This window comes from Micrasema longulum, unplaced genomic scaffold, assembly GCF_059751315.1.
Source record: "Micrasema longulum isolate JH-2025_06_02 unplaced genomic scaffold, ASM5975131v1 h1tg000229l, whole genome shotgun sequence".
In the NCBI taxonomy this organism is placed as follows: Eukaryota; Metazoa; Arthropoda; class Insecta; order Trichoptera; family Brachycentridae; genus Micrasema; species Micrasema longulum.
This window is the reverse complement of record NW_028277434.1, coordinates 21,234-36,002: the sequence shown is the minus strand read 5'-3', so window position 1 is coordinate 36,002 and position 14,769 is coordinate 21,234. Positions and strand designations below refer to the sequence as shown.

Genomic DNA, 14,769 nt, shown 5'->3' with positions numbered 1-14,769 from the left:
ATCACTCGTTTTTTATTTCTATAATAAATTACAATGAACTTCCATCAAGAATTTTCACTTACAAACTTAAATGTTTTAAAGCTTGATATTTTTTAAAGAAGCTATCAGATACTGTAGAATTGCCAAATATGAGTCTATTATATATTAATACGAATGATTGGCAATTCTACAGTATCTGATAGATTCTTAAATAATTATTAAACATTGTTTTTGCTTTAAACCTCCGAAATTAAGATTCAATAGTGTACGCAGGGACCCTCAAAATGGATAAATTAAAAAGGAATTTAAACTACATATGAGTAAAAAAACTATCGAATAGCTGCTATGAATAATCTGACTTCAATAAGTTAATGACAATCTTTCAGGCGCAATTTTTTTTAATAAACGAAGAATAAACTGTGACAAAACCTAAAATTTTATATACAATACTAGATAACTTAGAACATCATTTTGAAAAAAAACACAAATATGAATTATTACGATGTATGACTTCGTAAAAATACCTGGATAACTATTATTTTTGATGATTATTAACTGTTTGTTTTGAGTTAAGAAATACTACTAATAAAAAAAATACACAAATGACAAAGGAAAACATGTAGACATTTTCTCAAAAAACAAGCAATAACTTTGTTTTACAAAATGTCTTTATCAAAAGTTTGTAATTTTTTTGCCAGAGCATCAAAGTTCATTATTCCTTCTCAAGACATATATAATATTATTAACTAATTTCTTATTTTAAAAGTTTCAATTGAAATGGTCTAAGGTATATCAAATTGCTTACTGACTGAATAAATTCTGAAGATGATACTTACTAAAAAGCTGTGATGCAGAGGAATCTCTCTAGCTAACTTGGAATGGGTCATTACACCCAGTGAGATTGTTAGCAACCACAAAACATATTAATACTAAATAATTTGTAAGAAAAAAAAACTTTGGAACAAATTAATACTGATTTTGTTGGCACTGAAATATAAATAACAAGCGAAAGATCTTCAATATTTAACATGTGAAATTCTATAAGCGAAATGAGCAAATTTTATATTCCCTGGTTGTTTTCAAAATATCGATGGTTAACAATCAGCAATGTCAGCCACGTTTAAAAATGCGTTTCGATAACTGCCAATTGAAAAAAAAAAGGAATAATGTCATCAAATTAAACCTGTGACATTTACATATTAATACACTTAGACATGCCCCGAGCCCTCAAAAATGATGACACTCTCATCCCCTAACGCTCAATCACGGCCGACCACGCCGACGTTTAGAATCGATACCAAAATGCCTGCTTGTGGCATGAAAGCGTGTAAAAACCTTTCGGATAAACATTATGAAACTTTTCATGGGTAAATACTTTTTTCACAAGTGATTGACAAAGTTTAAAACAATTAATATTCAAATATAAATATTATTTTTTGTTAAGTCAAACTACGCCTGGCGGCGCAATTGCGAAGCTCTGATTAGTTACAGGGATGCACCGATAGTAATGCGTTTTTAAAATATAATAAACTTGAGTTAATATTATTTTTGCATTCCCTAAAATCCAGTTTAAAGAAATAAATGAGTAAAAATTAAAATACAAACTTTTTTATACAACAAAAATGAGTATCCTCCAATTTTTGGTAGCATATGCATGATTGTTGAATGCAGCCTTGGTGTTAATAAACAAACTCAGTAACTATGGGAACGTTTCCGTGTCACTTACGTTTTAAAATATTTTATTCTATAGGGCTCGTCTATGTATTAATATGTCAATGCCTGGGATATGATTAAAATTTAAAATAAATTCTGAATTAAAAAAAAAAGTTTAATTCATCAAATGCAAAATGTTGGTTAAGGTAAATAAAATGTTAACCATCAATATTATCCATGGATTTTACTTTGATTTTAATTTGACTTTGATAGAGAAGAGATTTTTCTGGTTTTTAATAAGGCTGGGTACATAATTTAAGTGTCCAGAGATACGAGGAAGGCTCAGTCCGATGACTCGCATCAAGTTTCCAATATCGCGTGGCGTTTCTATAAAGAACAAAGTCACATTAACCGTTAAGGATGAAATGATTCAATTAATATTTACCATAGCCCGGCCCATCATCCGCGTAGTCTTCAAAGGCATTGGGCAGTTTGTCGTTCGACTGGTCGCCTTCTAATCGGGAAAAACAGATGATGCATGAACACAAATGGCAAGTCGGAGGCGAGTCTCGGTACAAAATACAACATGGTCGAAAATCAAGCCGGCCTTTGATTCTCCGTATAAGAAAAAAAAGATAATTATTATTAATTATATAAAATATTCTTCGGACAGTTTTTAAAATTCATCATTGAAATATATAGACTATTTTTATTTAACAACACATGTGTGTATATTCCAGTGTCCCAATTATTATCTAACATTTGACCGAGCCAAGTCACTTTCAATATTATAAATAATAATTCTTCAAATGAACGTTGTCTCTAAAAAATTTCAATTTACAGTATAGATAAAAAATGTTTTAAGATTTATTAAAACCAATATTCGGTATAAGCCGTAAGTCTTTTGTCGGTTTTAAAGCAAGAGACTGTGACTTTTATTGTCAGTAATAACTTTGTAATTTATCTGAAACATTGAAAGTGTAAAAGCATTAATATTATCTATAATAATAAAAATACTGTACTCAGGATTATTCCACTTTTATTTAAAAGTAGCTTTTGCCCGGAGATTCGTTTGCGTGGTATTAGGGAGAGACCAGTTAATTAATTGGTTTTGTCATTTTTAATAAAAAAAATCCAATGGAATGTAATATCTATTCGAGATAAAAAGTAGCCTGATAATTGCCGGTCCTTCAACTATCGCCATGTAAAAAAACGGCGGTCAGTTAGTCTATGGCGACATATTAATTCATTTTTCTGCGAAGATGAAAAGTGAGCTCTGCGGTTATCTCTATATTTTCTACTGAAAAATTTCCTGAGGGAGTGTCACTTTTTTTCGAGACGAAAAGTAGCCTATTTCACTTTTCAGCTCTCCAGCTATCCCTACGCAAAAAAATCAAGTCGATCGGCAGCTCCGTTGCGACGTGAATGAAACACAAACGAACAGACAAGCACACCTTCGCATTTATAATATTAGTATGGATGTTCACCAGTGACCGGATTTCATCGTGAACGACATCGTCTACTGCTGGGAGACCTGACCAATTCTTACATTATATACAAAAGGATTTGTTCAGTCTTCCACCAGTCTGACGATGACGAAACCCCGTCATCGGTGAAAATTATAAATAAATGCGGAATTAAACTAAATACAGTATTTTTGTTATTAAGGTTTAATTGTAGTTCTACAAAGAAATTAACCACCCAACCTGTTAATGTTATTTTTTAATGTGCAACGTGTCAAATAAGAAAGAGAAAACACGTTGAATTGAATTTGTATCCATAAATAATTAGTTTGAAGTCATTACTTACATTAATAGGTTACTTTGTGAGAGATTTGAATGTATCAGAGTTAATAGTATTGCCCCATGAAAAATATGAATGATTTCAAACTGTCGGTAATTATTGAAAGTTGACAAAACTCGGCCAGCGACGTAAAAAAAACAAAAAAAACAATACGAGATGTTCGTACGATGTACGAGATTCTACAAGACGACTAGATCATGTATATTTTATATAATATTAAACAAGACATTGTGACAATCATACAAATGCTAACAGTAAGAGGTTTACAATATTCAGGTTATTTATACGTATGTTACTTCAATAAACATTCTAGAATTATCAATACTATGGAATATAATATCAGTTAAATTTTAATACATTATAAATTTTAGTGGTTTGTGGCATACAAAGTGTAAGAGTATTTATCTGCACAGCATCACGTCTGATCACATTGAAAGTTGTTGGAAAATGAAGGCAAGATACGGATAAATGAGTAGGTTCGAAGGTTTTCTTTTATTTTTTATTTGTTAATAGACTATCCAAACTTAACTAATTTTATTTTTTAAATATTATCATGTGTCGTATTATCAGCGCCATGATTTTTGAAAGTTTTGTAATTTTTAAATTACTCCGCGTGTGACGTCACAAGTTTCTCTTCGGAGAGTCCCACCTGCTCTCCTCTCTTCATAGTATCGTGTAGATTTTTAGTTAACGGTTTGGGTAGGTGGAAAAAAATTGCCTTAAGGCAAAATCCCCGTTCTTACATGTATATAAAGTGTTAAATAAATAAATAAAAGTTTTGCTAATTGGTGAATTGCGTAGATGTTCGATTCGTGGTGTAGTGGTCAAGAGGTCTCGGGTTCGATTCCCGGCATGATTGACATGAAATATTGATTTAAAAAGGTGTTTTTACGCTAAACTATTTCATAGTCCCTGGACTGGCTACTAAAGCGTAAGACTGATCATCTTATCTTCGTGTAACAAAAAAATGAGAAGATAAGTTGCGATTGGTGAACCAATGCAGTGCCCTATGCACCATTAGGTGAGGAAAGGGGAATGATGATGATGAATCGGCTTCCCGTAAACTGGAAATCAATCACAACACTCTCATCGATTGATCCGAAAGAACTAGTGACGCGTTATTTGACGCAGTTATTTTTTCATTTTTATTATTTTTTTCATACATTTTCAAGAAACTTAGGTACATAATTTAATGCTCTAATTTTTACAGTGCGTAAGAAAACACTTTTTAGATATCCAATTACCTGTAGCACTGAACTTCCTCATTGAAATACCATTGACTTTACGCTTATGATGTGTCTTTAATTATACATGTTGCAGTAAGTATGTGACTTTGAGTTTTGGGCCTAAATAATGACCTATTAATAGTTGAGGTACTTATAGTCCTTAAAATATAGCTTGATTAGAATGACAGTTGTCAGCAAAAGTGACGACATAACTTTGTAGCGACGTCTAAGGAGTGATTTATATCGACACACGAAAAATCATTCGTATCTGGCATGTTATTCAATTTTTTTAATACAATGCTTAACATATAAATCAACATAATTATATAAAATCAGCTTTAAAACTAAAAAAACCTAATTATTAATGACATTCTTACAAAATTACGTCATTTTGCAAAAATGTTAGAGATGGGACAAATTCATCAATGTAAATCGATGGAATAAAAAATAATTCATTTGTTGTTGTTCATAAAAAAAAGTATTTTATGACATAATTTTCAATAAATAATTGTCTTAAACACACTATAATAGGCTTGTTTTTGCGTTTTTATATCAATTTTCGGAAACAGAGTTTCATGTTTGCATGAAAAAACTGATAAAATCGATTTGATCGGTACATGATCAGTGATCAGTAATTTCCTATCACTACTGACATTAGTTTTGCAGCTGTCAATCTAATTAAGCGATATTTTAAGGACTATAATAATCTTTGATGCTGTCAAATCATTCACCATTATTTGAAATCACGTATTGTCAAAAAAAAAAATTGGCCCGATCGACGGGAAAATAATTCAATAGACGAAACAAGGTGATGTTAAAAACTCATTTTTCTGTTTAATTCGTCTCTTGTTTGGATGCCACAAACCATGGATGATAATTCTATGGGAATAAAGGTACAATGGTTATTGTATTTGTACACACCATAATGGACATAAGTTTATCTATTTATTTCTTTACCGATGGAAAGCTAGAGACGTAAATATTATCTATAAGGACACCATAAAATGTGAACAATGACACAATTGACGAGACTTTATTAAGTTTAAAATCTTAAAGCATGGTCTAATTATTACTAGGGGGGAGGTGACATGAACCAGCACCGAGGAAACATTAGAAATAAAAAAACAAATTGGGAGACGCTTCCACTTGCTTGACCAATTAGCGAATCGGTCTGTTTATTTGGGATAATTTATATAGCGCAATTATTGTGAAAATTTGGCTTAAGCGATACCGGGGAGATGTCGAGTAGAATCGTGTAGGATTATGTAGTTGACTGACTAAATGTGTAACTAGATGGACTTGTTTATTGTATTTGTGTACGTGTTACGCGCATCATAGCCATAGGCATAATGGCCCATACGGGCGGAGGGCGAGTTTTTAGGAGACCTGGTACCTGGAGTCGTGGGGGTACTACAATCCCCCCCTGGACTACTCGGCGCAGAGTTACGGCACGCTCTGCCGAGCCCGACACGTGGCTCTTCATAATGTTAACATATTACAACAGAGATGAAGAACATTTACGATAAGGTAATATAGAAGTCTATGCGTCTACAGGACTTATGACCTGTCAATGGCTGGTTTAAGTGGCCACTTTACACACTGTGTATCATTCACCATTCTGCCCATATTTGAACATCTATATTCCTTCAATTCTTTCATCTGTTGATGTTTGTGAAGTTAAAGAGCTGAAACCTTTATTTATGCGGGTGAGATTCATCTGATTGAAATATTTCACCTACATACTAGGCAACGCCTGAAAATGATATTTTTTCAATTTCTATACTTCTTCATGGACCAGGTGGATTTATCAACAATATTTTGAGTTTGTCCAAATTTTTATAGACAAGGGCTTGATTCAACTTCCTGGGGAGCTGTTAATATTAACATATTACAAAAATACAAGTCTCCCTTTAAGAGATGCAAACTTAATTGGTCTATTTCGATAATGACGAATGAAACATTAATAAAATGCATAAGTTGAAATGATATTTGATATAATTTGAGATGTTTAATAAATTATTTCAGAATTTCAACTTTTTTTAAATACAAAACATTAACTCTTATAAATTAAAAATAATCCTCAAATGCTGGCCCAATATTTTGATGTAACTTGATTTGTTTATATTACAGAATTAATATCAAATATACTATATTAATATTGATAAATAATGTTATATTTAAAGAAACAATAGAAAATAAAGAAAAACAAGTGTGATAGTAGAAAAAATAAATTATCTATGAGAAGCTACATATCGATAGTTCACGAGAAAAGTACCGTAGGTGTAAATTTGTTTTCGGAAGTTTAGCGTCAATATTTTTAACACGTCCAAATGTTTGTGGACAAGGCTGGATTTCACTCCCTAGGGAGATAATAAGATTAAAACTTATTCCAACAGAGAGGGAAAACATTTTTGAGAAGGGGATTTGAAAGCGGGCATTTAAATTTATTACAAGTTGTCGAATGCTAGAATGCGTAGCCGAAAATAACAAATTTACTCTGACGATATTTTTGAACGGGGATACGCAATTAAACAGCTCATAAAATTAAGAGATAATTATTGTAAACCAGACATCATTATTTACAAACGTTATTTATTGTCAAAATGTGGGAAATCCAATGGGAATGACGTTTCTCGACCTTTACAAGAAAGTACGGGTGTTCTTTTGTTTTTCGTAAGAGCGGAGAAACGGTCGCAATCTCTTTGCCAAATGGCTATTTGAACATACGGTTTCATGATTAAGTCATTTCAAATTGTAACAACATTTAAACTCTAAAAGTCGATAACAAAATTACGTGTATGTATTGTAGAAGTATAATGAGTTAAAGGTGCGTACTAGAAATACGGGAAGAGCGATAGAATTGGAGGTAAATAGTAAATTGTACAAGGGGAATTGTGTAAATATAGATAGTAGACTATTAAGAGATAGAAAACTTTCGTTTCGTAGTTTGACATTTAAATTTATCATTAAAACTTTGTTTTTTAACTGTTTAATTCAAGAGAATCTTTCTTTTTATAAAAAATGCATTGTTCTGTTTCGACCGGAAGCGGTTCCTTAGTACGTGCGTAAGTGCAGTGCGCTACCAAGTAAAAATATACATAAAATACGTGTAATCAAACCGGGGATTTGTTGCAACATTATGCTCATGCAACAAAAATATTCAATCGCCATCATCATCATAAGTTCGACAGCCCTGTAGCTCATGAACAAATAACTATCGACGTGCTAATAAGCGACGTGATAACAATTTCTCACCATGGTTGTTTACCTTATTTGCGAGCACAATGGAACATCCGTAAACACCTAATATTAAATATTTAAAAAATCCTGCTGCGCAATCACATATTTGAATTTCACCGGTGTAAATATGGAAAATATTCCAAAACTGCTATTTTTATTTATTTATTTATTATTTATCATGCTATTTATATTTGCATTAAGCTGGTGGTTGGCAAGCCAAATGTCAAGAAAAGCAGTCGCCAAGCGCAAAAACGCAAAAGCGTTTTTTTATTAGATACTCCTTACTATTTTGCAAATGCAGTGTATTGTATTATTTTTTAAGTTAAACGCCGATTTTTCGCCAGTGAACTGTATTTATTTACGAGGAAAACTAAAAACAAACCGACACGAGCGTTGACTAATGACTGCGATAACTTAAGCATGTTCGTTATTGTTCATTGTGATCTCGTGAGCTTAGCATGTTTTTAAGCACGCCGATAGTTATTTGTGATTGAGCTACTGGGTGGGCCTCGGCATAGACTCTAGCGGACGATTTTATCATCTTGGCTATGCGTGCGCAATCGTCATATGAAAATATTTAATAACATTTAGTAAAATATTAAATATTATGGCAGGGCGTGTGAAATGACAGATAGAAACACTTACTTATAGAAAATCTGCATTTTCTGTGTTGCCATACAACAAAATAGTCAAAAACAAAGTTTCACGTCTGAATAAATTTAAAATGCATAAATTTATGTATCTAATCTCTAGGGGGTGTAAATAAGTTTCGTTCCGCTGTGTTAACTTTATATTATTGAATATTTATAATATCATATTTTTCCTTACGCCTCTTTATACAATTAGTTTAATATAGTTAATAATTCACAAACACACGTATAATATAAAAACGGCTACGCCACAATACACACATTACAAATTGGTGTATGTATTTTGGATTTTCTCTATAGAAAACCCGATTTATATTTAACACTGAAGATCTATCACAAACTATCACAATAATGACACGAAGATTTGAAAATACCAGTTTGGTATAAATGAGTTGTTGTGTTGAGCAATATTTAAGATAGGCATTATACAGGCGGCTTCTGTTTTTAATATATAATTTCTTTGATAGTCAACTGTGAGAATATTAACTGTTTTAAAGCGTTATAAAGTCACCCTGTGTTCAAGATGCCGTTTTGGATATACTACCGTCATAAGCAAAAAGGTTGTTATTTGCAAGTCATATTTTGAGACATGACATTTTTAGATATTTATCAACTTTATGCAAAAATAAAAAAACAAAAAAGAAACACAGTACCTATGTGTATCAATTAGCACCATATTGTAAAGTGCATATAAATAATATCGAAAGAGTTCAACATAAATTTTGATGTTAAGAAAATATAAGAAAACTAAATGATTTGTTATTTTTATTTTAAATATTAAATTCAATTTTTGACTGTTACAACTAATTAATTTGCGAGTGCCTGGCCAGGTTACCCGATTTAATAAACTCTTCTATGTAAAATTATCTATGACAAACTACAGTGCACACTCGCCGATGAGGATAATTCATGCGTTTGCAAATGAATACGCAAATAATATATTTAATATACCACTTTTGAATTTTAAAAGGCAGTGTATCGATTTATTATCTTCTAATTTAAATACCTAAATAATACTATGCTAATTTAAATTGCGTACCTTTTATTAACTTAATAGCTGAACCCGGCCACGCTGTGTTTTGCTGTGGCTTTGTCTGATGTTAATCATCAGGGGAATAATAAAAATAGTTTAGCAACTATACATTTACCGAGAAACCACATTGTTTAATTTAATATCTTACTATTACTATGCTGTAGAATGTAAGGAAATGCAATGTTCTGTCAAAATTTAGAGTCAATCCATCGATTACTTTCCGAGATTTGCGGGAGCTAACATACGGAACCTAAAATCTCTAAAAGAGTCGAGTATAATTGATAAGATTAAGAAAGGGTCTCTGAGATGGTTTGGTCACGTAAAACGAATGGACGACGAAAGAATGGTAAAACAATTATATATGGCGAAAATGAACGGCAACGTTAGACGAGGACGACCAAGGAAGACGTGGCATGATCAGATAAACCAAAATCTTAAGTCTGGTCATGTCAAAAACAGACAGAACCGAAGGGCATGTATGACAAGATGCATGAATGTGGAAGAAGCTAGGAATGTATGCCAGGATAGACGTGTGTGGCGGTCCATTCTCTCTGCCTACCCCTACGGAGAAATGGCGTGATGGTAGTAGTAGTAGGGAAAATACATTTTTGTAACTTAAGCTAAAATTGATAAAACAGCAGCACTGTGTAGAACTGTCATTCAGAACTTGTTAACTATGACATATTATGAGTCAATTTAAAACACATAGAATGTTCAGTTTCCGTTAGAACTTCCAAATGAAAATATATAGAATCTCTCTTCTGCTAAAATGCAATGTGCTGTAAAAATTTTGAGTCAATCCATCGATTACTTTCCGAGATTTGCACCCACAAACATATGGAACATAAATTTTTATATTCTTAATTATAACTTTTGTAACTTCAAAAATTTTAAGATTATTTTAATATAACTGATGGAAAAAAATCACTCCTGTTCTCTCCACTGCAATATATGTATGCACTACATGTGCATAAAGATGGTTTTTATATTTTTCTTATTCTTCTTAATTCATTTTTATTTTTTGCTACTTTTGTGTAAAATACACGTCTGTATTTATAGATGTAAAACATGTAAAAGCCTAAAGGTATTTAAATAAACAAATAAATCATATCTACACTAAGTTTTTGCTTGTGGATCTCTAGATATTGTATTATTGCTTAAAAAATACTAAAAACATTCATTTTTCGTACTGAAGTAACTTTTTTACTGCTCATTGATATAGTTTCAAATGGTTCAAAATTTCTTGCAGAACATTACCTCATATTAAACTCATTTTGTATTTTTGTCGAAAATTGCCTTTTTGCTTACGACGGCAGTACACATGTCATGGAATAATTAGCATGAATTCTAGATGAAATATGATTAGCATTAAGAAATGCTAATCGATGTTGCTAAAATATCGCTGGATTTTAATGCAGGTTGCGTGAAAATAGTATAAAAAGGCTTACAAGAAATTTAAAATGGGCGACAAGTATTTCTGCGGACCGGCAGAAAATCTCAACGGTCCGGTACGGGCGGTTGAGAGACGCCGTTCTAAGGTACAGATATTAATTAGTTATTCCCTATTTGTGAGAATACCCTATTCTCTGCGAGACAGGACTTGATGCGTCAAAAATACTACGCAAGTTCACAAATAGGTACTCTCGCAGTCGGCAATCAAAGATTATAAATTGTCTTACATGTTTGGTTGACCGAGGAAAATAATATTAAATAAAATAGGATAACTTCGCGATAGGTTATCGTTATTATTTAATAATATTAGATAAAAGAACACACAGGTGGTGCCAGAGTTGTCACAAGTGGACTTTTACGAGTTAATATTAGGCCGAGATTTTATTCTAAACGTAATTTTGGCACTCTTGTTTGTAATAGAGTATTGTACGCAGATTCAAACGTAGTAAAAATGCATTTCTCGAAGATTCTTTCAGATCCAAAGTGAAAAAGGTCTGTATCAACTCAATCGGAAGATTAAGAGTAGTAATTTGATATAATTTTACGAGAATATCTGTCTGCGCCGTGTACGTCATGGCCGCGGTAACTCAGTCAACGGAATCGGAAAGTATGACGACATTATTAATATCACACGGAACTAATTGTTATGTTTTAAATTTAAATCGTTGCAATTTGATCGAAGGCCATTATAACAGGCACCTATGTGACATTTCACCTAATAGATTGCTACCAAACACACTTGTATCTTTCAAATCATTACACACCCAATATGTTTTTATAACTACAACAAAATTCATGTAAATACTCTTTGGAGTTATTTAGTTATTGCAGATATTTTATCAGTTAAAAAATTAACAAACAAACTATACGATACTTGTCACACAATACATGATTTAAAGCATATCTTTGATTCAATAGTCAAGCTAAGAATTTTTTATCGAATGAATATGTTTAGCTTTTCAAACTATAATAATTTGATTGAGACTTTAATAATATCAAAAAATTTAACTTAAATTATAAAATTTATTACCCGTAGCCATTTTGTAACAAGCCATGTTGAAACTTTTGTTCGGCTACCTATTTTGGGCAATTTATCTCACTTTCGGACTACGGCATTCTATTAAAGAATCGAGACATTTAAAAACAAAAATGATAATTTTCACTGATACTCGTTAATAAGCTACTGATCTGCGTTATATATGATAAATTTTAAACTACTTAGTCTATAAAATTCCTATAAAAACCCTCCCCTTACAGTGCCAAAAACGTCCTCGCGTTCCAGTGCTATGTAGTCAATACACATGCAAAAATGAGAGTTATAAAATGTAATATTCATAGGCAATTGCTTCAACTATAATAAGTCAAAAGTGATAATATTTCAAATCTAATTGCTTAAAACATGAAAAAGCCATAAGATGACGCTTGCAGCGCGAGCAAAAGGACCTCCCCTCAATGAAGCTCGGAGAGCTATTAGCGTCCGGTAGTGGTACTGGCTACTTGGCCTGCATGTCGAGTATCGAGACGTAAAGAGTGTGTGAGACCGGTGTATATTCGGTACTTTTACTTCATATATCCGCGACTTGTTACACATCGGTTGTACTTGTGATATATCTCCGATTTCTGATATTAATGCTTTTTCGGTGCCCAATAAGTAATTATTACTTGATAATAAATCATTTTAACGGATACGTAAATGTATAACGGAGGAATACCGAAAATTTTAACCCAGTATTTATTATTTTTATTAGATATTAAAGTTATTAGATGCAATGTGTACTAGCTACACATCACCGGGGAGGGTTAACTGTGGGTGAAGTCAGATGACGTTGGTCAGTAAAGCGACATTTAACAGAGACAGCATATTGGCTTTAAAATATTCATATGCAAAACAAAAAGAAAAAATACTATACCCCACGGATTACATTTTTGATATATATTTTTCACTTGTACATTTGAATATTTCCAACACATTTCACATTGTAATACAAGCCACAAAATACATAGTAAGAAATGAGGCAATAAAACCTTACAGTAAATGAGTCTTCTTAAAGTATCAATTCATATTATGCCCATAATTAAATTATGCACTTCTTAAATACTTATTCTAGCATTATTCATCATATTTTTTACTAATGGAAGAAATCGCCTACTGATTACATTTGCTTTAAATTTAGCACATCTCAATTTCCATTTTAAATAACGTTAGAATTATTGCGTTCATCAATAATAATCGGAAAAGGAGACATATTTTTAGATATTCTTTTAATATATGTTCATATTAGATAGCCGATTACAGCGTACAAACCTAGCTACAATACATTGCATCATTATTATGTTATTTAAACACCTTTTCAACTAAAACACAGCATTCAACCACACGATTTATATACATTGTTCCAATCCTTGAAATTGGGGATTATTTTCAATTTTATGGATCAATTTTTAAGCAATTTGGATAAACTATGCACAGGAAGCCACAAGTGTTGTTGGTTTGCAAAGGAAAAGTGTGTTAATACGCTTCAAAAGCAGCCGTACTCGTCTAAATATTCATATTTATTGATTATTTAAACATTTTGGCGACATTGGTCAAGATCTATGGAAATATGCAGAGGTCTGTAAAAGCTGTGAAATATTTGCATTCGTATAATTTACCCGAATATTTCATTTTTGAGGGCCATTTTCAACGAGTTGTAAATAACTCACTATTAAATCAAGTTAGGGTAGAGTGGAATTCGAACCACGGACCTTTGAACCGTGAGTCCGAGACACTAGCCACAGGACCACAACCCGACCTATTAGTGACGCAACGAGTTCTGCGTTAAGGTGGTGTGTTGTGAAAAGGAATCTTGACTACGTGTTTCAGGTGGGTTAAAAGCAAAAACGCCATTCATATTTGATTGATTTAAATGGCAGAATTTTTGTGAAAAATCGCCTCAAGGGCGCTTTACAATTTTATTTAAAATATAAGAAAGTTGTGTCCATATGAGTGGATCCTATGAGAAAATGTGTACGCAAACGTGTTAAGTATGTTGAAAATTGAGTGACATGTGGACAAAGGATCGAAAAATTTAACACTGTACGGTTCCCTAGAAAAGGTTATTTCATACAATGTTTCAGTAAGATTAAGAAAAATATAGCGGCTGTAATATTTTGGCAAATTACTACTGTTAGAGCCGCAGGGTAGTCTTTCAATTTTAAAATTGAACTTTAGTAAAGATCACTTATTTGGGATTTTGCAATAAGAACATTTTGCAATCAGGCTATGAAATTTCTGCTATTTTATTATCCTAATTAACTGGAGTTGGCTGCTTTTGAAATATTCAACACGAGTATTGCCTGTAAATTATGGCACACCCAATTTTCAAAGGATCAAGAACTTACAATACTTTGGACAGCTAATCTAACAGGATTCGTTTAGCATAAATATTTTTAAGTTACAATATAAGATACATTCTGAAAAGATGTAAGTAGAATTTTTAAATAAACAAAATGAGATATTTGGTAACTGTTTCACATGTTTTAATTATTGTTTATTGGTCAATAAAAAAACAGTAAAATAGTTATCCAATAAATCTATGGTTTTTAAGTTTATTTAAAAATTATACATAAATATTTATTCTAGTACTTAAATAAAAATAATTCATAATGAGGAAGTTCAGCTGTTCATTTTGTTTTTTTTTATTTTACTTGTTAAACTATAAACCCAAGCAAAAATTAAAAAAAAAAAATTATG

The 14,769-nt window shown here is 31.9% G+C and overlaps 1 protein-coding gene across 5 annotated transcripts in view; it reads right to left on the bottom strand.

Moving 5' to 3' along the window:
• LOC148283481 (sex-lethal homolog) overlaps positions 1-14,769 on the bottom strand; it is a 33,264-nt gene that overhangs the window by 3,134 nt on the left and 15,361 nt on the right. For 4 of the 5 annotated variants that reach the window (XM_088243779.1, XM_088243781.1, XM_088243783.1 and 1 more), the window contains exon 7: positions 2,078-2,146. The exons of the other annotated variant lie outside the window; for it this stretch is intronic. In XM_088243779.1, the coding sequence (XP_088099905.1) occupies positions 2,078-2,146 (69 nt within the window). The remainder of the gene's footprint in view (positions 1-2,077; positions 2,147-14,769) is intronic. 5 annotated transcript variants of the gene reach the window in all.